Source organism: Lepidochelys olivacea, assembly GCF_965140295.1.
Source record: "Lepidochelys olivacea isolate rLepOli2 genome assembly, chromosome: 28".
In the NCBI taxonomy this organism is placed as follows: Eukaryota; Metazoa; Chordata; order Testudines; family Cheloniidae; genus Lepidochelys; species Lepidochelys olivacea.
The window spans coordinates 1,741,057-1,764,141 of record NC_140438.1 but is presented as its reverse complement, the minus strand read 5'-3'; the positions used below and the strand labels follow the sequence as shown (position 1 = coordinate 1,764,141).

The 23,085-nt window shown below is 63.2% G+C and overlaps 2 protein-coding genes across 6 annotated transcripts in view; both read left to right on the top strand.

Annotated features, from left to right (window-relative positions):
* The window catches only part of DLG4 (discs large MAGUK scaffold protein 4), a 90,398-nt gene extending 84,962 nt beyond the window's left edge, over positions 1 to 5,436 (top strand). For all 5 annotated transcript variants that reach the window (XM_084616272.1, XM_084616270.1, XM_084616271.1 and 2 more), the window contains 7 exons: positions 436 to 463; positions 969 to 1,016; positions 1,109 to 1,210; positions 2,832 to 3,004; positions 3,497 to 3,606; positions 4,075 to 4,166; positions 4,440 to 5,436. In XM_084616272.1, the coding sequence (XP_084472398.1) occupies positions 436 to 463; positions 969 to 1,016; positions 1,109 to 1,210; positions 2,832 to 3,004; positions 3,497 to 3,606; positions 4,075 to 4,166; positions 4,440 to 4,546 (660 nt within the window). In that variant the 3' untranslated portion in view covers positions 4,547 to 5,436. The remainder of the gene's footprint in view (positions 1 to 435; positions 464 to 968; positions 1,017 to 1,108; positions 1,211 to 2,831; positions 3,005 to 3,496; positions 3,607 to 4,074; positions 4,167 to 4,439) is intronic.
* A 3,550-nt stretch (positions 5,437 to 8,986) lies between these two features.
* On the top strand, positions 8,987 to 20,421 carry LOC311514087 (asialoglycoprotein receptor 1-like). The gene is made up of 10 exons (XM_084616422.1): positions 8,987 to 9,036; positions 9,856 to 9,994; positions 11,334 to 11,418; positions 11,764 to 11,880; positions 12,757 to 12,852; positions 14,352 to 14,423; positions 15,297 to 15,383; positions 15,631 to 15,782; positions 15,931 to 16,037; positions 20,150 to 20,421. The coding sequence occupies exons 3-10, from the start codon at positions 11,349 to 11,351 to the stop codon at positions 20,298 to 20,300; spliced, it is 852 nt and encodes a 283-aa protein (XP_084472548.1). The 5' UTR covers positions 8,987 to 9,036; positions 9,856 to 9,994; positions 11,334 to 11,348; the 3' UTR covers positions 20,301 to 20,421.
* Positions 20,422 to 23,085: the final 2,664 nt, after the last annotated feature.

Sequence of the window (23,085 nt, the reverse complement as noted above, 5' to 3'; positions counted from 1 at the left end):
CAGCCAGCCCCAAACTGAAACTCCCTCCAGCCCCTCCTCCTCTGGGCTTTGTCCCTTTCTTGGGCCAGGAGGTCACCGGATCCCTTCGTTCTCCAACCCTTTAGCTCTCACCTCGCAGGGGGGGAAGGGCCCAGGCCATCAGTGGCCAGGAAACAGGGTGTCGGCCATTGTCTGTGTCCAGACCCCTGCCCACACCTGCCCTCTAGGGCTCTGCAAGGGTCATACACCCTTACCCCACCCCCTAGAGACTTAAGAACTGCCTAGGGGAAACTGAGGCACCCCCACACTGTTCAGAGGAAACATTAAGAACAGTCCCGCTCCGTCACAGCCCATCCACCCCCTCTATCGACCCCGACGCACCCCGTCTCTCTCTCTCTCTCTCTCTCTCGCTCTCACTCTCTTCCTCTCTCTCTCTCTCTTTCTGCCCCGCTCCAGGATCGGGTTCCAGGATCGGGCTCTCAAGGTGGGTTTCTCTCCTGCTGTCGCCTTCTCCTTCCGTTTCCAACTGTCCCTTTACGTCCTACGCGACCCCTCAGCCCTACCGGTGCCCCCCACTCCCGACCCGCAGCCCCCAGCCCCCCCCAGCCCCGCCGGTACCCCCCACTCCCGACTCGCAGCCTCTGCCCCCCCAGCCCTGCCGGTGCCCCCCACTCCTGACCCGCATCCCCCTGCCCCCCCAGCCCCGCCGGTGCCCCCCACCCCGACCCGCAGCTCCCTGCCCCCCCCAGCCCCGCCGGTGCCCCCCACCCCGACCCGCAGCCCCCTGCCACCCCCAGCCCCGCCGGTCCCCCCACTCCCGACCCGCAGCCCCCTGCCACCCCCAGCCCCGCCGGTCCCCCCACTCCCGACCCGCAGCCCCCTGCCCCCCCCAGCCCTGCCGGTCCCCCCACTCCCGACCCGCAGCCCCCTGCCCCCCCAGCTGTGCCCCCCCAGCCCTGCCGGTGACTCTTTCGGATTCTCACCCCCAGGTCGGGAAGATTCAGTCCTGAGCTACGAGACCGTGATGCAGATGGAAGGTGAGGGTCTGGCTGGCTGCCAGCGGGGGGCGCTGGGGGGGGGAGGGGAATCCGTCTGTCCCCCATCTCGATTCTCTCTCTCCCCCCCCCAGTGCACTACGCTCGCCCCATTATCATCCTGGGGCCCACCAAGGACCGAGCGAACGACGATCTGCTCTCCGAGTTCCCCGACAAGTTCGGGTCCTGCGTCCCCCGTGAGTCCTGGTGGGGGCGGGGGGCAGGGCAGGGGGCGCAGGACTGTGGTGGGGGGGCAGGGGCGTCCATGCTGTGAGGGGGTCGGGGGGGGCCGGGCTACAGGGGGCTCCGCAGGGGGGTGCCGTGTTGCAGGTCTCGGCAGGGGGCAGGGCGGGGTGCTCGGCAGGGTGTGGGGGGGTGGGGCAGGGGGCGTCCATGCTGTGGGGACAGGGGGTAGGGCAGGAGGGTCTGGGCTGCGGGGAGGTGGGGGAGTGCCGGGCTACAGGGGGCAGGGGGGTGGGGCAGATGGGGGCTGGGCTGCAGGGGGGAGACAGGGGCGTGCTGGGCTGCGGGGCGGGTAGGGGGTGCCGGGCTACAGGGGGGCGCCGTGTAGCAGGGGGCTCGGCGGGGGGGCGCCGTCTGGCGGGGGGTGGGGCAGAGAGAGGTGCTGGGCTGCGGGGGGGGTAGGGGGCGCCATGTGGCAGGGGGCTCGGCGGGGGGGTGCCGTCTGGCGGGGGGTGGGGCAGAGAGAGGTGCTGGGCTGCGGGGGGGGGTAGGGGGTGCCGGGCTACAGGGGGGGCGCCGTGTAGCAGGGGGCTCGGCGGGGGGGCGCCGTCTGGTGGGGGGTGGGGCAGAGAGAGGTGCTGGGCTGCGGGGGGGGTAGGGGGCGCCGTGTGGCAGGGGGCTCGGCGGGGGGGCGCCGTCTGGCGGGGGGTGGGGCAGAGAGAGGTGCTGGGCTGCGGGGGGGGTAGGGGGTGCCGGGCTCCAGGGGGGCGCCGTGTAGCAGGGGGCTCGGCGGGGGGGCGCCATCTGGCGGGGGGTGGGGCAGAGAGAGGTGCTGGGCTGCGGGGGGGTAGGGGGCGCCGTGTAGCAGGGGGCTCGGCGGGGGGGGCGCTGTCTGGTGGGGGGTGGGGCAGAGAGAGGTGCTGGGCTGCGGGGGGGTAGGGGGCGCCGTGTAGCAGGGTGCTCGGCGGGGGGGGCGCCGTCTGGCGGGGGGTGGGGCAGAGAGAGGTGCTGGGCTGCGGGGGGGGTAGGGGGCGCCGTGTGGCAGGGGGCTCGGCGGGGGGGCGCCGTCTGGCGGGGGTGGGGCAGAGAGAGGTGCTGGGCTGCGGGGGGGGTAGGGGGCGCCGTGTAGCAGGGGGCTTGGCGGGGGGGTGCCGTCTGGCGGGGGGTGGGGCAGAGCGAGGTGCTGGGCTGCGGGGGGGGGTACGGGGGTGCCGGGCTCCAGGGGGGCACGTGTAGCAGGGTGCTCGGCGGGGGGGGCGCCATCTGGCGGGGGGTGGGGCAGAGAGAGGTGCTGGGCTGCGGGGGGGGTAGGGGGCGCCATGTGGCAGGGGGCTCGGCGGGGGGGTGCCGTCTGGCGGGGGGTGGGGCAGAGAGAGGTGCTGGGCTGCGGGGGGGTAGGGGGCGCCGTGTAGCAGGGTGCTCGGCGGGGGGGCGCCGTCTGGCGGGGGTGGGGCAGAGAGAGGTGCTGGGCTGCGGGGGGGGTAGGGGGCGCCGTGTGGCAGGGGGCTCGGCGGGGGGGCGCCGTCTGGCGGGGGGTGGGGCAGAGAGAGGTGCTGGGCTGCGGGGCTCAGCGGGGGGGTGCCGGGCTCCAGGGGGGGGCTCCGGAGGAGGCCCTGACCCCCCCGCCCCCCCCAGACACCACGCGGCCCAAGCGGGAGTACGAGGTGGACGGCCGGGACTATCACTTCGTGGCCTCGCGGGAGAAGATGGAGAAGGACATCCAGGGCCACAAGTTCATCGAGGCCGGACAGTACAACAGCCACCTGTACGGGACCAGCGTCCAGTCCGTGCGCGAGGTGGCCGAGCAGGTACCGGGGGGGCCGGCCGGGGGGGCGCGGGGGGCAGGGGCCAGTAGTGGGGCGGGAGGGACATCGCGGGGGGGACTAGTGGAGGGGAGGGAGGGGCGGTAGGGAGGGGGCAGCCAGGGGGCGGGGGCTGGCAGGGGGCCGGGAGGGACATCGTGGGGGGGAGGCTAGCGGAGGGGAGGGAGGGGCAGCTGGGAGGCGGGGACTGGCAGGGGGAGGGAGGGACATGGGGGGGCTAGTGGAGGGGAGGGAGGGCCAGCTGGGGGCGGGGGCTGGCAGGGGGGAGGGAGGGGCAGCCAGGGGGCGGGGGCCAGTAGTGGGGAGGGAGGGACATCACGGGGGGGCTAGCGGAGGTGAGGGAGGGCCAGCTGGGGGGCGGGGGCTGGCAGGGGGGAGGGAGGGACATCATGGGGGGGGGCTAGTGGAGGGGAGGGGGGGCAGCGGGAAGGGGGGGGTCGGTGGATGGTTGATGAACCCCCCCCCCCGGCCCCGCAGGGCAAACACTGCATCCTTGACGTCTCGGCCAACGCGGTGCGACGGCTCCAGGCCGCCCAGCTCCACCCGATCGCCATCTTCATCCGGCCCCGGTCCCTGGAGAATGTCCTGTGAGTACGGGGCCCACGGGCCGGGGCGCGGGCTCGCTGGGGGCGGGCTCTAGGGGGCGGGGGGGCGGAGCTGAGAAGGCTGGGGGCGGGGTCTAGGTGGAATGAGGGGGCGGGGTCTGCAATGGATGGGGGCAGGGTCTGATATGGCGGGGGCGGGGTCAGGCGGGATCAGGGAGCGAGGTCTGAGACAGCTGGGGGAGGAGTCTATGTGGGCGGTGGGGGCGGGGTCTGAGATGGCGGGGGGCGGGGTCTGAGACGGCTGGGGGAGGAGTCTACGTGGGCAGTGGGGGCGGGGTCTGAGATGGCGGGGGCGGGGTCTGAGATGGCAGGGGCGGGGTCTAAACGGACTGTGGGGCGGGGTCTGAGACAGCGGTGGGTGGGGTCTAAGCGGGCTGTGGGGTGGGGTCTAAGTGGGGGGTGAAGAGCGAAGTCTGACACGTGTGTCCCGTCCCCCGCCCCCCCCCGCAGAGAGATCAGCAAGCGGATAACGGAGGATCAGGCGCGGAAAGCCTTCGATCGAGCCATCAAACTGGAGCAAGAATTCACAGAGTGCTTCTCGGGTGGGTCCCCCCCCAGCCCCAGGGTCCCCCCGTCAGACCCCTGGGACAGTCCCGCTGTCCCAAACTTGGGGGACACGGAGGCTGCCGGCTCCCATGCGGCTCACCGGCGCCCTTGGTCCGAAGCCGGCCCGGCTGGGAAAATCCTTCCCGACGGGCGCGTCCCCAGATCCGGGGCGGGATCTGCCCCCGGCCCGGGTGGGATCTCTGGGGGAGCCCCCTCGCCCGTCTCCCCCCATTGACCCTGTGCCGTGTTTCCCCCCTGCCCCCCTGCAGCCATCGTGGAAGGCGAGAGTTTCGAGGAGATCTACCACAAAATCAAACGGATTATCGAGGAACTTTCGGGGCCCTACATCTGGATCCCGGCCCGGGAGAGGCTCTAGGCACCTGCCCCGCGCGGGGCGACTCCGGCCTGACCCAGACGATTGTGGACACGGAACTGAGCCGTTGGGGTCACGTTTCGGGGAGGAGGGGGCGGGGCGGGCGGGGGGCGGCGCGAGAAGGGCTGTTTCTTTCTTCTCCTTCCTTGGGTTTCTTTTTGGCGCAATCCTTCGCCTGGCTCCTTCCCCGGCCCCGCTCCCGTCTCAATGCACCCAGCCCGCCCGCTTCGAGGAAAGCGCTTTGTGCATGCTTTGTGTTTTTTCGAGAGGTGTTGGCTTGTGACGTCTGCGCTTCCGGAACTTGGCTTTTGCCCCCCCCCCCCGCCCCCCCTCCGGCCACCGCCCCCCCCCCCGGCGTCAGGGGACGCGCGAAGGAGAAGAGCGGAACGGGGAAAAGCGAGAGAGCCGGGGACGGACAAAACCCTCGTCTCCGCACCAGCGGGCGTCAAAGAGTGTCCCCCCGTCCCCCCCCCGGCCCAGATCCAAGGAGACCCGGAGCCAAGAGCCGCCCCGGGTTCGTGGCGTTGTTGGGACGATCGCCGCGGCGGGCCGGGCTCGGGGGGGGGGGACGAACGGATTTAAAACCAACGCCCCCCCCTCGCCCCGTCTTTCCGAGCCAATTCATTTTTGTGGCTTCGTCGGCCGGGGACAGAGGAGGAAATAACCCGCCATTCGCATTTTGCTGGCTCGGCAATTTCGATTTTTCTTTCCCGGGGGGGGGGGGGAACCGAAACAAGTTTTCGACGTTCTGTGAATATCTTTTTTCGTTCTTCCCCTCGGGGTCAAAGCGAGTGTTTTTGGTGCGGCTGTCCGTGATTGTATGAAACCGGGGGGGGGCGGTCCTTTCTTTTCTCGTTACAGGCCTTTCCGTTGGGACACGTTCTTAATTATGACGATGTTGATTTCTTTCCTTTTGGTTTGGGGGTGGTTTGGGGTTGGGTTTTTTTGGGGGGGGGTTGGTATATAAACTCGAGCCGGCCGCAGAGACCCTTGCGAGAAGAAAGACCTGCCACGTCCGGCCCGAGTAGCGGGGAATTGGGTACGGGGCTGCACCCCACCCGCCCCCCACCCCGCCCCCCATGGGGCAGAGCAGTGGGGAGGAGGTCAGCGGTAGGTACCGAGAAACAGGAATCACTGAGTATCGGGGGGGGCTGGGAGCCGGGACTCCTGGGTTCTCTCCCCGGCTCTGAGAGAGGAGTGGGGTGTAGTAGTTAGAGCAAGGGGGTGCTCAGAGGTAGGACTCCTGGGTTCGCTCCCCTGCTCTGGGAGAGGAGTGGGGGCTGGTGGGTCAGAGCAGGGGGGCCTGGGAGCCAGGACTCCTGGGTTCGCTCCCCGGCTCTGGGAGGGCAGTGGCGGCTGGTGGGTCAGAGCAGGGGGGGCTGGGAGCCAGGACTCCTGGGTTTGCTCCCCGGCTCTGGGAGGGCAGTGGTGGCTGGTGGGTCAGAGCAGGGGGGGCTGGGAGCCAGGACTCCTGGGTTCTCTCCCACAAAGGCACTTTCTCGGCCTCTGCAGTGACCATAACCCACCCCGAGGGCGGTGCTGTGTGCACTTCATGACCCCTGGGGGGGGCGCGGTGACCCTCGGGGGCTGCTTCAGGTTTAGTGACGGGCGGGGGGGTCTCTCTTTCCTACAGGGGTCTGGGAATGGGGGAGGAGGGAGGGGGAGAAAAGAATATTTTGCATAGAAATATTATTACCAGAGAATTAAAACGGACAATATCGATCTCTCTACCCGCTTCTCCACACTGCGCCTTTCTGTTCCCACTCAGAGAGACAGCTGGGTGTGAGTCTCCTGGGGGGCGCTGGGAGCCCGGACTCCTGGGTTCGCTCCCCGGCTCGGCGAGGGGAGTGGGGGCTGGTGGGTTAGAGCAGGGGGGCTGGGAGCCAGGACTCCTGGGTTCGCTCCCCGGCTCGGGGAGGGGAGTGGGGGCTGGTGGGTCAGAGCAGGGGGGGGTTGGGAGCCAGGACGCCTGGGTTCGCTCCCCGGCTCGGGGAGGGGAGCGGGGGCTGGTGGTTAGAGCGGGGGGGCTGGGAGCCAGGACGCCTGGGTTCCCTCCCCGGTTCTGGGACGGGAGCGGGGGCTGGTGGTTAGAGCGGGGGGGGGTGGGGCTGGGAGCCAGGATGCCTGGGTTCCCTCCCCGGTTCTGGGAGGGGAGCGGGGGCTGGTGGTTAGAGCGGGGGGGCGGGGCTGGGAGCCAGGACTGATGATTAATCTGTGGCGGTTTTATTCCCCCCGCCCCCCACAAGACGTTACTTTTAATTTAAAGAGTCACAGAAACTTTATTGAGGTCGAGGGGACTGAAGCGAGCGACGAGAAGAGACGAGGAGAATATTTTGGGGGGAAAAAAAAGTTTTAAAAAAAGTTAAAAATAAAAATTCAAGTGACCCAGAATTTACAAACGGTCTTTAGTGTTCTTGGTTGAAACCCAGCCCCCCAATAAACCCCACCCCCTCTGCTCCCTGCCGCACGGCGCCCCCTAGTGCCCCCTGGGGCCTGCCCCGCCTGCCGGGGGAGAGAGCCCTGCCGAGCCCCCCGCCCCCCTGAGCCCCCCAGTGCCCCCTGGGGCCAGCCCCGCCTGCCGGCGGAGAGCACCCCCTGCCCCACTGTCATGTCCCCACATTGGAAGTGGGATGTTGGGGTCTCCCTGCCCCACCTTGGGGTGACGCGCGGCCCGCCTGTGCGAGGGACCTGAGCGCAGTGACCCGGGAGCGGTGCCAGGCCACGAATCGGTCACTGATTAAGCCCTTTATGTACCTTGCTGGGGGTGAAGGCCTGAATCCCTGGGGGGCACCTAGACCACGGGGCGGGCATGGGGACAGACAGACAGACAGGGGCAGGTACGCGGACAGACAGCAGGGCGGGCATGGGGACAGACAGACGGGGCGGGCGTGGGGACAGACAGACGGGGGCGGGTATGGGGAGAGACAGACGGGGCGGGTATGGGGAGAGACAGATGGACAGCAGGGGGGCATGGGGTCAGACAGACAGGGGCGGGCATGGGGACAGACAGGGGTGGCTATGGGGACAGACAGACAGACGGGGGCGGGCATGGGGACAGATGGACAGGGAGGGGGGCATGGGGTCAGACAGACAGGGGTGGGCATGGGGACAGACGGGGTGGCTATGGGGACAGACAGACAGACAGGGGCGGGCATGGGGACAGATGGACAGCGGGGGGGCATGGGGACAGACAGACGGGGCGGGCATGGGGACAGACGGGTGGCTATGGGGACAGACGGACGGGGCGGGCATGGGGACAGATGGACAGGGAGGGGGGCATGGGGTCAGACAGACAGGGGTGGCTATGGGGACAGACGGACGGGGCGGGCATGGGGACAGATGGACAGCGGGGGGGCATGGGGACAGACGGGGGTGGCTATGGGGACAGACAGGGGTGGCTATGGGGACAGACGGACGAGGCGGGCATGGGGACAGATGGACAGCGGGGGGGGCATGGGGACAGACAGGGGTGGCTATGGGGACAGACGGACGGGGCGGGCATGGGGACAGACGGAGAGGGAGGGGGGCATGGGGACAGACGGGGGTGGCTATGGGGACAGATGGACAGGGAGGGGGGCATGGGGACAGACGGGGGTGGCTATGGGGACAGACAGGGATGGCTATGGGGACAGACGGACGGGGCGGGCATGGGGACAGATGGACAGGGAGGGGGGCATGGGGACAGACAGACGGGGCAGGCATGGGGACAGACAGGGGTGGCTATGGGGACAGACGGACGGGGCGGGCATGGGGACAGACGGAGAGGGAGGGGGGCATGGGGACAGACGGACGGACAGCAAAGTTGTAAGAGGAAGCACAGGGGGCGCCAGCTGCCACTCGGCCCCAGGAGGGAGCCGGGCTGGCTCAGGGGGGTGGGGGACGGGGTGCAGGGCCTGTCCCCCCCCCCAGAGGAAGAGGTTCTTCGCTAACGAAGGGGGTAGTGATTTCTGCTGAGCCCCCCCCCGAACCACACACCTTGGCCCCCTAGTGCCGCCCCACTCCCTGCCCCACTGTGCCCCCCCCCAGCGCCGCCCTGGGGCCAGCCCCGCCTGCCGGGGGAGAGCGCCCCCTGCTGAGCCCCCTGCCCCGCTCCCGGCCCCACAGCGCCCCCTAGGGCTGGTCTCTCACCCAGGCACTGGCCAGCCCTCACCCTACTTAGCCGAGTCAGCTATTCTGAGGCACTGGGGGGGGGTAGGGGGGGGACGTGAGGTTATTCCCAATGCCCCGAGTCACTTCCCATTTCCCCCTTTGTAGGGGGCGGGGGGGGGCTTCCTGATTTAACGAGAAAGGGGAAGCAGCTCCATCTGCCTCCGATCGGAGACGTGGGCAAACCCACAGAGGTCGCCGTGGGAGGAGAGCTTGGGGGGGCTGGGGGGGAGCAGCGGTTGCGGGGTGGGGGGAGTGTCTTTATATCGCGGGTGCAGGGGACAGGCAGGTAGATGCGGCTTCCCTGGATCCTCGGCGCCGGCCGGAGCCACCGCAGCGAAGACAAGGTCCTGCCTGGGCTCAGAACCAAGGGCCCATCTAGCCCGGCATCCCGGCGCTGGGTGGGGAGCGGGGCCTGGTGGTTAGAGCGGGGGGGCTGGGAGCCAGGACTCCTGGGTTCTCTCCCTGGCGCTGGAAGGGAAGCGGTGCCTGGTGGTTAGAGCGGGGAGGGGGGCAGGCTGGGAGCCAGGACTCCTGGGTTCTCTCCCCAGCTCTGGGAGGGGAGTGGGGCCTGGTGGTTAGAGCCGGGGGGGGGAGCTGGGAGCCAGGACTCCTGGGTTCTCTCCCTGGCACTGGAAGGGAAGTGGAGACTGGTGGTTAGAGCGGGAGGGGGCAGGCTGGGAGCCAGGACTCCTGGGTTCTCTCCCTGGCACTGGAAGGGAAGTGGAGACTGGTGGTTAGAGCGGGAGGGGGCAGGCTGGGAGCCAGGACTCCTGGGTTCTCTCCCCAGCTCTGGGAGGGGAGTGGGGCCTGGTGGTTAGAGCCGGGGGGGGGGGGAGCTGGGAGCCAGGACTCCTGGGTTCTCTCCCTGGCACTGGAAGGGAAGTGGAGACTGGTGGTTAGAGCGGGAGGGGGCAGGCTGGGAGCCAGGACTCCTGGGTTCTCTCCCTGGCACTGGAAGGGAAGTGGAGACTGGTGGTTAGAGCGGAGGGGGGCTGGGAGCCAGGACTCCTGGGTTCTCTCCCCAGCTCTGGGAGGGGAGTGGGGCCTGGTGGTTAGAGCCGGGGGGGGGGGGGGAGCTGGGAGCCAGGACTCCTGGGTTCTCTCCCTGCCCCTTTAATATTTCTGAGGTCACCCTGGGCCTGTTTTGTCCCAACTCGATACAGGAGGAATATTTACAGATCAAAGTGCTCCTGGAGGGGAAGGAGGGAGCGAGTCAGCGGAGGGGTAGACGCATCCTAGGCCGTGGATTAAGGCAACAGGAGACCAGAGGGGTCAGCCCCCCCCCACAACGCCAGGAGAGAGGTACAGAGCCCAAGAGGCAGGAAGTGAGGGAATGAGTGAATGGAGGTGTCGAAACCCCCCCCCCAAAGTGGGGAGAAAGAGACTCAAGCAATGGAGGTCAAGACTAGTGCTGGGGGGGAGGGAGGAGTAGGACCAGAGGGGGAGGGAAGGGAGGAGGGAGGGGAGAGGGAGGAAGGAGTAGGGCCGGGGGGGGGGAGAGGGAAGGGAGGAGGGAGGGGAGAGGGAGGAAGCAGTAGGGCCAGGGGGGGGGGAGGGAAGGGAGGAGGGAGGGGAGAGGGAGGAAGGAGTAGGGCCGGGGGGGGAGGGAAGGGGGGAGGGAGGGGAGAGGGAGGAAGGAGTAGGGCCGGGGGGGGAGGGAAGGGGGGAGGGAGGGGAGAGGGAGGAAGGAGTAGGGCCGGGGGGGAGGGAAGGGAGGAGGGAGGAAGGAGTAGGGCCGGGGGGGAGGGAGGGGAGAGGGAGGAAGGAGTAGGGCCAGGGGGGGAGGGAAGGGGGGAGGGAGGGGAGAGGGAGGAAGGAGTAGGGCCGGGGGGGGAGGGAAGGGAGGAGGGAGGGGAGAGGGAGGAAGGAGTAGGGCCGGGGGGGGAGGGAAGGGAGGAGGGAGGAAGGAGTAGGGCCGGGGGGGAGGGAAGGGGGGAGGGAGGGGAGAGGGAGGAAGGAGTAGGGCCGGGGGGGGGAGGGAAGGGAGGAGGGAGGGGAGAGGGAGGAAGGAGTAGGGCCGGGGGGGGGAGGGAAGGGAGGAGGGAGGGGAGAGGGAGGAAGGAGTAGGGCCGGGGGGGGAGGGAAGGGAGGAGGGAGGGGAGAGGGAGGAAGGAGTAGGGCCGGGGGGGGAGGGAAGGGAGGAGGGAGGAAGGAGTAGGGCCGGGGGGGAGGGAAGGGGGGAGGGAGGGGAGAGGGAGGAAGGAGTAGGGCCGGGGGGGGAGGGAAGGGAGGAGGGAGGGGAGAGGGAGGAAGGAGTAGGGCCGGGGGGGGAGGGAAGGGAGGAGGGAGGAAGGAGTAGGGCCGGGGGGGAGGGAAGGGAGGAGGGAGGGGAGAGGGAGGAAGGAGTAGGGCCGGGGGGGAGGGAAGGGAGGAGGGAGGGGAGAGGGAGGAAGGAGTAGGGCCGGGGGGGGGAGGGAAGGGAGGAGGGAGGGGAGAGGGAGAAAGGAGTAGGGCCGGGGGGGAGGGAAGGGAGGAGGGAGGAAGGAGTAGGGCCGGGGGGGAGGGAAGGGGGGAGGGAGAAGTCACGCCGGGGGGCAGTAACGGGCGGGATGAAGGGGAAGGGAGGGGGAAGGAGGAGTAGCGCCCTGGCCCCCTGCTCCCCGCGTGCCCCCCATAACTAACCTGTCCCCCCGCCCCCCAGCCGCCCCCCGGCGCCATGGGCAAGGACTACGAGGATTTCCAGGCGCTCGAGGCGGACGATGGGGACTGCACCCCGCGTGGGACAGGTAGGGGGCGGGGCCTGGGGGGTGTCTGCGGGGACTTGGGGTACAGAGGAATGGGAGTGGGGTATCACGTGGTGCAGCATCGGGGGGGGGGAATATAGGCCGGGAGACAAAGGGTGGGGTAGGCTGCGGGGGGGGGTCACGCCCCATGAGATGGGGGAGGGGATGAGTCTCAGCTCTGAGGCCCCCCACTGGCATCTCCGGACTCCTGGGTCCTTGCCTCATCTCCCCCACTCCCGGACTCCTGGGTCCCTTTCATGTGGGGGAGAGGGTGGCAGTCGCAGGGAGCGAGGGAGGCGATCGGGGGTGGCCGAGCCCCCCCCCCCGTGATGCTCTCTCCCCCCCCAGCATTCCCGCCCCAGCAGTTTGCCTGGCAGCGGCTCTGCGCCCCCCCCCGGCCTCTCTGCGCCCTGCTGGCCCTGTGCCTTGGGCTCACCGTCGGGACCATCGCCCTGGCGGTCAGCGGTGAGTGTGCGAGGGCGGGAGCTGGGCGTGCGAGGTGGGGGGGTGAACGGAGGGGTGAGTGTGCACTGGTGTGGGGGGGCAGAGTGTGCACGGTTGGGCTGACTGTGCGAGGCGAGGGGTGTGCGCAGGGGGAAAGCTCGGGGTGAGCGTGGAGGGCTGGGAGCAAGTGTGCGAGCCTGGTCCTGCTCATGCCTGGCCAGGAGTGAGCGTGCAAAGCCTGGGCAGGGGTGGAAGGCCTGGGTGGGTGTGCGAGGACTGGGCGGGCGTACAAGGCCTCCTGGGTGGGCGTACAAGGCCTCCTGGGTGGGTGTGCGAGGCCTGGGCGGGCGGGCAAGGCCTTCTGGGTGGGTGTGTGAGGCCTGGGTGGACGTACAAGGCCTCGTGGGTGGGTGTGCGAGGCCTGGGTGGGCGTGCGAGGCCTCCTGGGTGGGTGTGTGAGGCCTGGGTGGACATACAAGGCCTCCTGGGTGGGCGTGTGAGGCCTGGTCAGGCGTGCGAGGCCTCCTGGGTGGGCGTGCGAGGCCTGGGCGGGCGGGCGAGGCCTCCTGGGTGGGCATGCGAGGCCTGGGCGGGCGTGCGAGGCCTCCTGGGTGGGCGTGCGAGGCCTGGGTGGGCGTGCGAGGCTAGGGGTGCGTGTGCGAGGCCGGGGGTGCACAACCCAGGTGGGCTCGAGCCCGTGGAGCCCAGTTCTCCATTTGCACGTCACTCTCACGGCTCCTTGTGCATTCACGGGGCGCGGGTGCCAAGCCCACCTCACCCCCCCCCGGCGTGGGGGGATGCAGTGGGGGGGCAGGGAGAGGGGGGGCTCCAGAGGGAGGGGTCTTGGGGGCGGGAGGGGGAGGGTCTGGGCCCGGCTCTCACCCCCTTCCCCCCCAGGCTCCAGGCTGGGCGCGGAGCAGCGGGGGACGCAGGGGGCGCTGGGCAGCGTGAACCAGAGCCTCAGCACCGAGCTCGTGGGGCTGGCCCGCAGCAGTGAGTGGGGGGCTGGCAGGGGGGTGGGAGGGGGATTGGAGGGGAGAGGGTTGGTGGGGAGGGGGGATCAGAGGGGAGGGGGCTGATGGGGTGGGGGATCAGAGGGGAGGGGGCTGATGGGGAGGGGGATCAGGGGGGAGGGGTTTGGTGAGGAGGGGGAGGGGGATCAGAGTGGAGGGGGCTGATGGGGAGGGGGATCAGGGGGGAGGGGGTTGGTGAGGAGGGGGAGGAGGATCAGAGGGGAGGGGGCTGATGGGGAGGGGTATCAGGGGGGAGGGGCTTGGTGAGGAGGGGGAGGGGGATCAGAGTGGAGGGGGCTGATGGGGAGGGGTATCAGGGGGGAGGGGCTTGGTGAGGAGGGGGAGGGGGATCAGAGTGGAGGGGGCTGATGGGGAGGGGTATCAGGGGGGAGGGGGTTGGTGAGGAGGGGGAGGGGATCAGAGGGGAGGGGGTTGGTGAGGAGGGGGAGGGGGATCAGGGGGGAGGGGGTTGGTGAGGAGGGGGAGGGGATCAGAGGGGAGGGGGCTGATGGGGAGGGGGATCAGGGGGAGGGGGTTGGTGAGGAGGGGGAGGGGATCAGAGGGGAGGGGGCTGATGGGGAGGGGGATCAGGGGGGAGGGGGTTGGTGAGGAGGGGGAGGGGATCAGAGTGGAGGGGGTTGGTGAGGAGGGGGAGGGGGATCAGGGGGGAGGGGGTTGGTGAGGAGGGGGAGGGGATCAGAGGGGAGGGGGCTGATGGGGAGGGGGATCAGGGGGGAGGGGGTTGGTGAGGAGGGGGAGGGGATCAGAGGGGAGGGGGCTGATGGGGAGGGGGATCAGGGGGGAGGGGGTTGGTGAGGAGGGGGAGGGGATCAGAGTGGAGGGGGCTGATGGGGAGGGGGATCAGGGGGGAGGGGGTTGGTGAGGAAGGGGAGGGGATCAGAGGGGAGGGGGCTGATGGGGAGGGGGATCAGGGGGGAGGGGGTTGGTGAGGAGGGGGAGGGGGATCAGAGTGGAGGGGGCTGATGGGGAGGGGTATCAGGGGGGAGGGGTTTGGTGAGGAGGGGGAGGGGATCAGAGGGGAGGGGGCTGATGGGGAGGGGGATCAGGGGGGAGGGGGTTGGTGAGGAGGGGGAGGGGGATCAGAGGGGAGGGGGCTGATGGGGAGGGGGATCAGGGGGGAGGGGGTTGGTGAGGAGGGGGAGGGGATCAGAGTGGAGGGGGCTGATGGGGAGGGGTATCAGGGGGGAGGGGTTTGGTGAGGAGGGGGAGGGGATCAGAGGGGAGGGGGCTGATGGGGAGGGGGATCAGGGGGGAGGGGTTTGGTGAGGAGGGGGAGGGGGATCAGAGGGGAGGGGGCTGATGGGGTGGGGGTTCAGAGGAGAGCGGGAGGGGGAGTAGAGGGGAGGGGGCTCAGAGGGAAGATCAGAAGGGGGAGGGGCTGATGGGGAGGGAGAAGAGGAACACAAGGGGGAGGGGAGATGTGCCCCCCCTCAGCACCCTATCTCCCCCCCCCCGCAGTGCACACCTTGGAGGATAAACTGACCCATGTGGCCGCGTCCCTGGATGAAACAAAGGAAAAATCAGTCCAAGGTGAGTGTGGGGGGGGGTTCCCCAGCAGGGGGCGCTGTGTGTGGGGGGGGGGGTTCCAGGGGACACTCTGTGTGTGTGTGGTAATTTCCCCAGCAGGGGGCGCTGTGTGTGGGGGGGTTTCCCCAGCAGGGGGCGCTGTGTGTGTGTGGGAGTTCCAGGGGACACTCTGTGTGTGTGTGGTAATTTCCCCAGCAGGGGGCGCTGTGTGTGTGGGGGGGTTCCCCAGCAGGGGGCGCTGTGTGTGTGGGGGAGGTTCCAGGGGACACTCTGTGTGTGTGTGGTAATTTCCCCAGCAGGGGGCGCTAGTGAGCAGGGGGGTTTCCCCAGCAGGGGGCGCTGTGTGGGGGGGGGGAGTTTCCCCAGCAGGGGTCGCTGTGTGTGGGGGGGTTTCCCCAGCAGGGGGCGCTAGTGAGCAGGGGGGTTTCCCCAGCAGGGGGCGCTAGTGAGCAGGGGGGTTTCCCCAGCAGGGGGCGCTGTGGGGGGGGGGAGGTTCCAGGGGACACTCTGTGTGTGTGTGGTAATTTCCCCAGCAGGGGGCGCTGTGTGTGTGGGGGGGGTTCCAGGGGACACTCTGTGTGTGTGTGGTAATTTCCCCAGCAGGGGGCGCTAGTGAGCAGGGGGGTTTCCCCAGCAGGGGGCGCTGTGTGGGGGGGGTTTCCCCAGCAGGGGGCGCTGTGTGTGGGGGGGGGGTTCCAGGGGACACTCTGTGTGTGTGTGGTAATTTCCCCAGCAGGGGGCGCTAGTGAGCAGGGGGGGTTCCCCAGCAGGGGGCGCTGTGTGGGGGGGGTTCCCCAGCAGGGGGCGCTGTGTGTGGGGGGTTCCCCAGCAGGGGGCGCTAACCCCCCGTCTCCTCCCTTCCCCCCCCCCCTGCAGCTCAGCAGCGGCTGGAGGAGCAGGTGGGGGTGCTGCGGGACTCCCTGAACTCGCTGAACTGCGACCTGATCGAACTGAAATCCAACGGTGAGCGGCCGGCAGGGGGCGCCGTGGGGAGCAGGGCCGGGGGTGGGGGGCTGGCTGCGGGGGGCGCGCCCGGCTACGCCAGCCCCGGCCTCTCCCACCAGGGGGCGCCGTGGGGAGCGGGGTGGGGGGGGCTGGCTGCGGGGGGCGCGCCCGGCTACGCCAGCCCCGGCCTCTCCCACCAGGGGGCGCCGTGGGGAGCGGAGGGGGGGGCGGATTCTCTGACCCGCTGACCTCGCCCTTGCCCCAGGGAGCCGGCCCGGCTGCTGCCCCAGGGCCTGGGAGCGCTTCGGGCGGGGCTGTTACTGGTTCTCCACCGAGCAGAAGACCTGGGAGGAATCGAACCTTTACTGCCAGGCGCAGGACTCGCACCTGGTCATCATCAACACCCGGGAGGAGCAGGTAGAGGTCGCGGTGCCCCGGCCTCTCCCAGCGGGGGGCGCTGGGGAGGGGGCTCCCGCCTCCTCCCGCCCCGGCCTCTCCCAGCGAGGGGCGCGCGGGCCCCTTAAATAATCCGGAGCTGATTATCGTTTCCCCCCCCCCTTGGCAGCTGTACGTACAGCGACGCACGGTCCCTTTGTACACCTGGATCGGTTTGACCGACAAGAGCGGCCAGTGGCGGTGGGTCGATGGTTCCCTCTACACCATGGACTCCCGGTGAGCGGCGCGGGTTGGCCCCCGCCTCGGCCTATCCCCCAGGTCCCCCACTTCCCGGCTCCGTCCGTCCCCGGGAGACTCCCTCAGCCCCCACTTCTCCCGGGTTAATCCTTAATCCGGCCGAATCTTGGCCTTGGGTTTCCCGCGTCCGATCGGCGCCAAATTCACGATCAAATCGACTGGCCCCAGTAATCGATCCGAATCTAATCCCATCTCATTCATTGCCTTGATTATCTAATCCAGTCTCTCCCCTAATCTCCACGATGAATCCCTTGAAAATAATCCCTTCCAACCTTACCCAAAATAGCCAATTTATTTCAGATAATCTTCCCTGTCAATCTAATCTATGATCAACTCTTTTCAATCTAATCTGATCTCTCCTGTTACGTCCTCAAGCCATGGAAACCAATCGATTCAAATGGAAGATAATAGCCCTCTCAACCAATTTATTATAATCGAATCAAATAACCCCTCATAATTTCGTTAAATCGAATAATCCATCCAATCCAATCCATGATCAACTCCTTACTGCCTTTCAAATCTAATCTGATCTCCCTGGTTATGTCCTCCGGCCATGGAAACGAATTGATTCAAATCAAAGATAATATCCCCCTCAATCAATGTGTTGTAATCAAATTGAATAACCCCTAATAATATAATTAAATCTAATAATCCATCTCATCCAATCTACGATCAACTCCTTTATTGCCTTTCGAATCTAATCTGATCTCTCCGGTTATGTCCTCGACCCATCTCAATGAATCCATTCAAATCTAAGATAATAGCCCCCTTGAGCAATTTATTATAATCTAATCGAATCACCCCAATAATATAATTAAATCTAATAATCTGTCCAATCCAATCTATGATAAACTCCTTTACTGCCTTTCGAATCTAATCTGATCTCTCTGGCTACCTCCGGCCATGGAAACGAATCGATTCAAATCTAAGATACTATCCCTCTCAACCAATGTATTGTAATCGAATCGAATAACCTAATAATCTATTAATCTAACAATAATTGAATCTAATAATCAAATATTATAACCTAATAATCTATTCATAGTAAATAATCGAATAATGTAATCTAATAATCTACTATTAATAATCTAATCAAATAATATAATGATATAGTTGAATCTAATAATCCATCTAATCCAATTCGTATCATGCCAGTTTTATGAAATATCCCTTCTAATCTCACACGCTATATATCTGGATCTACACCCATCTCATATTAGATCCTCTGTAATATAATCGATTCCAATCTGCACGAAAAGCTCCTCCAATTTAATCTAATAATTGCTATGCATGCTAGTATAATTGAATAAACTGTGTAATCCGTTAGGGTTAGGGTTGCATGTACTATTAATATAATTAATTGCTACTCTCGTTTCTATCTAATGTAACTCTTCCTCTTCATCTAATAAACAATCTGCCTCTAATGTAATTTAATAATCCATCAATGTAATCTGTTCCAATCTAACCCAAGATACTAGAACCTAACAATCCTTCTGCGATCATCTGTTCCAATATTCATCTACTCTAAGCAATTCCTATCGCCTCCAACGTAATCTAATCTCTTTCTAATTTATCTCCTCCAATGTAATCTAATCTCTTTCTAATTTATCTCCTCCACCATAATCTAATTTCTTTCTAATCTGATTCACTCCAATTTAATCTAGTATCCCATCTAATCTAATTCCTAGTCACCTAATTGTTTAATTCCTTCATAATCTATTCGTTTCACCCTCAGTCCTCGACTTCCCTGAAATTGATGTTATTTGCCACTAATCTAATCCACAATCCACTCTACGCCCGTAATCAATGGCATGCTAATCCACACCAATCACATCACATCACGTCATGCCATCAGCTGTCATGTCATGATGACATCATGTGGGATCATCTCATGTCCCGTCCCGGCATCTTGTCGGCTGTCACGTCGTGAGACGGAACGTCATCTCATGGCGCGTCACTTCACGTCATGTCATGGCATCTCCTCGGACGTCTTGTCACGTCATGGCATCTCATCTAAAGTCATGGCCGATCATGTGACGTCACGTGACGTCGCGTCATGTTCCAGAGTGCTCGCCTCTATACAAATTCTGAGTCCCAGCCTCTGGTATAATCTTGAATCCAGTCTACACCCACCTTTAACCCAATCTGATTTAATATCATCGAATTTTGTTTTCTCCAGTCCAAAATAACTCAAATTCCACGTGCTTTGGTGAATTTGGTCTAGCCCAGGATTAGGGGTTGTTAGATAATATTCCCATCTGTTTAATCTACTATTCCTTTTAATGAAATATAATCTACGATAATCTGTACTGGTTTTTATCTAACCCACACTTATCCCTCTTCAACAAATCATAATTGAGCCTCAGGTTCCCAAATACAAACCTACTCCCATAGAGACCCGACCCTAACCTTGCATCCCAGTCCTGATCTGTATCCAATCCTGATCTCAGTCCAGTCCCAATCTAGATCAACTCCAGATCCAATCTCAGTCTAGATTTAATCCAATCGAATCCAGATGCAATCCACATCCAATCCGGATCGAGATCCACTTGTGATCTAGATTGAAACTTGATCCAGTTCTGTTTCCGATCCTGATCCAATTCAGATGGCAATCAAATCCTTATCTCAACCCATTCCTGCTCCAGATCAAATCCTGATATCAATCCAAATCCAGGTCAAATCTTGATTCAGTCCAAATCCAGGTCCAGATGCCAATCCAATACTGATCCTGTTCCAAATCCAATTTCTCTCCTGACCCAGTCCAGATCCACATCCAGATCCAATCCCGCTCTAGTCCCAATTCAAATCCACAACCTAACCCAACCCATCCCTGTGCTAATCTGAATGCCAATCTGATTTGATTTTCATACCCTCCAAAATCAATCTAATCAGATCCCTAATCCCAACCAATCTCCTCTCCCGCAGGACACTGGGGTCCCTGGCTCCCATCCTCCCCTCCCGCAGCTCCGCAGACTGGGGTTCCATTGCCCCTCCCCCATTCTACTTTCGTTTCAGAGACTGGAGTCCGGATCAGCCGGATAACTATACTGAACATGGCCTGGAGGGCGGGGAGGACTGTGTCATGTACCACTATGACGGACGGTGGAACGATGACCATTGCTCCCGCCTCTACCACTGGGCATGTGAGCGGCCGCTGCCTGGCTAATGCCCGCGGGGGGGGGGGAAGGGGCGGAGCCTGGCCCATGAAGCCCCGCCCCCCCGGGAGCATGGCTGGCTATGACTGGCCCCTGGGTCATCTCAGTTCCCCCGAGTCCAGCCTCATCGGGTCCAGTCCATTCCAGAAATCCAATCCACACCCAACGTGGCGTCATCTAATCTATCATAATCCAATCCACACCCAACGTGGCCTCATCCAATCCAACCTAATCTAATCCACACCCAATGTAGCCTCATCTAAACAAGCCTAGTCCAGTAATCTAATCCACACCCAATGTAGATTAGTCTAATCCACTCTACACCAGTAACCAATGCCATGTTAATCCACACCAGCCACAGCACATCATGTCATTTCATCTGATGTCATGTCATGATGATGTCACGTGGAGTCATCTCAAGTCACGTCACGTCACGTCATCTCATCAGATGTCATGTCTTGTCATGTGACGTCACGTCATGTCACGGGACATCATGTCACGTCACTCCACGTCAGGTCATCTCATCCGACGTCATGTCAGGTCACGTCACGTCATCTCATCAGATGTCATGTCTTGTCATGTGACATCACGTCATGTCACGGGACATCATATCACGTCACTCCACGTCAGGTCATCTCAACCGACGTCACGTCACGTCACGTCACGTCACGTGACATCATCCAGTCCACCCCAAGTCTCAGGACAGTCGCAAGGGGCCGACGTGGGGTAGAGAGATTTCAGAACGAGCTCCTTCTGTCTAGCCCCCCTGCCTCCAAAAATCTTCATCTGACCTAATCCCATCTGGCCTAATCTGCTCTAATCTCCCTTCCTTTAACCCCCGCTCCCTCTCTGGGCTCTCTCCAGGGTCCCTGCCCCCGCCCGGCCCGTTCCTCTCTCACTCTGGCCCCCCCTCCGGCGATCGTGCTGTCGTTGCAGGTCCTGGAGGGAAGGCCAGCCCGACGAATACCACGGCCACGGACTCGGGGGTGGGGAGGACTGCATCCACCTGCACGACGACGGGCTCTGGAACGATGAACACTGCTCCCGGCTCTACCGCTGGGTGTGCGAGGAGGAGCTCAAGGCTTAAGGCCAACCAGGGGCGGAGCCATGCCTGGGAAGCCATGTGGGGGGAGGGAGAGGGCGGGGCTTGGGTTAGCGCCGCCCAATCAGGCGTCTGGAGCCATTCAATAAACAAATTGTTCAACGAAGCAAGAGCATGAGATGCGGCCACTTCTGGGGCGGGGCAGCTGGTGACAAGGGGACCCCTCGCCCGGCGCTGAGATCATAGAATCATAGAATAGAATATCGGGGTTGGAAGGGACCTCAGGAGGTGTCTAGTCCAACCCCCTGCTCAAAGCAGGACCCATCCCCAACTAAATCATCCCAGCCAGGGCTTCGTCAAGCTTGACCTTAAAAACTTCTAAGGAAGGAGCTTCCACCACCTCCCTAGGTAACGCATTCCAGTGTTTCACCACCCTCTTAGTGAAAAGGTTTTTCCTAATATCCAACCTAGACCTCCCCCACTGCAACTTGAGACCATTACTCCTCGTTCTGTCAGGGCAACAAAAATGATGAGGGGTCTGGAACACATGACTTATGAGGAGAGGCTGAGGGAACTGGGATTGTTTAGCCTGCAGAAGAGAAGAATGAGGGGGGATTTGATAGCTGCTTTCAACTACCTGAAAGGGGGTTCCAAAGAGGATGGCTCTAGACTGTTCTCAATGGTAGCAGATGATAGAACGAGGAGTAATGGTCTCAAGTTGCAGTGGGGGAGGTTTAGATTGGATATTAGGAAAAACTTTTTCACTAAGAGGATGGGGAAGCACTGGAATGCGTTACCTAGGGAGGTGGTAGAATCTCCTTCCTTAGAGGTTTTTAAGGTCAGGCTTGACAAAGCCCTGGCTGGGATGATTTAACTGGGAATTGGTCCTGCTTCGAGCAGGGGGTTGGACTAGATGACCTTCTGGGGTCCCTTCCAACCCTGATATTCTATGATTCTATGATCTGCTACCACTAGATCCATCCTCTCTGGAACCACCTCTCAGGTAGTTGAAAGCAGCCATCAAATCCCCCCTCACTCTTCTCTTCCACAGACTAAACAATCCCAGCTCCCTCAGCCTCTCCTCATAACTCATGTGTTCCAGACCCCTCATCATTTTTGTTGCCCTTCGCTGGACTCTCTCCAATTTTTCCACATCCTTCTTGTAGTGCGGGGCCCAAAACTGGACACAGTACTCCAGATGAGGCCTCACCCATGTCAAATAGAGGGGGACGATCACGTCCCTCGATCTGCTCGCTATGCCCCTACTTATACATCCCAAAATGCCATTGGCCTTCTTGGCAACAAGGGCACACTGCTGACTCATATCCAGCTTCTCATCCACTGTAACCCCTAGGTCCTTTTCTGCTGCCGAGCCATTCGGTCCCTAGCCTGTAGCGGTGCCTGGGATTCTTCCGTCCTAAGGGCAGGACTCTGCACTTGTCCTTGTTGAACCTCATCAGATTTCTTTTGGCCCAATCCTCCAATTTGTCTAGGCCCCTCTGTATCCTATCCCTCCCCTCCAGCGTATCTACCACTCCTCCCAGTTTAGTATCATCCGCAAATTTGCTGAGAGTGCAATCCACACCATCCTCCAGATCATTTATGAAGATATTGAACAAAACCGGCCCCAGGACCGACCCCTGGGGCACTCCACTTGATACCGGCTGCCCTCTAGACATGGAGCCATTGATCACTCCCCGTTGAGCCCGACAATCTAGCCTGCTTTCTATCCACCTCTTGGGCGGGGCAGCTGTTTCTCCCATGTGGCTGTTACACCTCCAAGTAACTGCGGGGTTCCTGAGGATGCCGTCATCCCATAAGACCCCCACCGTGATGTGGGGCCCCAGCCCCACAAAACTGCCTGACTCAGCACCCATGGGGATCTTGGCTGGAATCTGGGTTGCTGATTAAATCTCAGAGCAGAAGGTGCTGGGAGCCAGGACTCCTGGGTTCTCTCCCTGGCTCTGGGAGGGGAGTGAGACCTGGTGGCTTAGAGCAGACGGGGCTGGGAGCCAGGACTCCTGGGTTCTCAAGGCTGGTTTTGCTGCTGTGTTTCTCTGCGTGTCAGTTTGTTGCAGATCCGGTTCGCTGGCTAGTCCTGGGTGGCGTCCCTGGCTAATTAACACTGGAGCTAATTATGATTCTGACAGCGGCATTCGGTGGAGCAGATACACCCCACAGTGGGTGTGGAGGGTGGTGAGTCAAGGTCTCCTGGTTGTGATGTGGCTGCAGAAGGTTTGGGGTTTTTTGGTGCAATTAAAACCACACCACAGCCTGAATAGTCTTTGTGTCTGGGACAGAGAGAACCCCAGAATCTGGGAGCGAGAGAACCCAGGTGTCCAGGAGGGAGAGAACCCAGGTGTCTGGGAGGGAGAGAACCCAGGTGTCTGGGAGGGAGAGAACCCAGGTGTCCAGGAGGGAGAGAACCCCAGATTCTGGGGGAGAGAGAACCCAGGTGTCCAGGATGGAGAGAACCCCAGATTCTGGGGGAGAGAGAACCCAGGTGTCCGGGATGGAGAGAACCCCAGATTCTGCTGGAGTTTGAACCCAGGCATCGGGGATGGAGACACCCCCAGATTCTGGGGGAGAGAGAACCCAGGTGTCTGGGATGGAGAAAACCCCAGATTCTGGGGGAGAGAGAACCCAGGTGTCTGGGATGGAGAAAACCCCAGATTCTGGGGGAGAGAGAACCCAGGTGTCTGGGATGGAGAAAACCCCAGATTCTGCTGGAGTTGGAACCCAGGCATCGGGGATGGAGACACCCCCAGATTCTGGGGGAGAGAGAACCCAGGTGTCCGAGAGGGAGAGAACCCCAGACTCTGGAGGAGTT

Coding starts and splice junctions, on each gene's coding strand:
- LOC311514087 (XM_084616422.1), top strand. CDS start 11,349: ATGGGCAAGGACTACGAGGATTTCCAGGCGCTCGAGGCGGACGATGGG. Junction 11,419..11,763: donor CTGCACCCCGCGTGGGACAG/GTAGGGGGCGGG, acceptor CTCCCCCCCCAG/CATTCCCGCCCCAGCAGTTT. Junction 11,881..12,756: donor CATCGCCCTGGCGGTCAGCG/GTGAGTGTGCGA, acceptor CTTCCCCCCCAG/GCTCCAGGCTGGGCGCGGAG.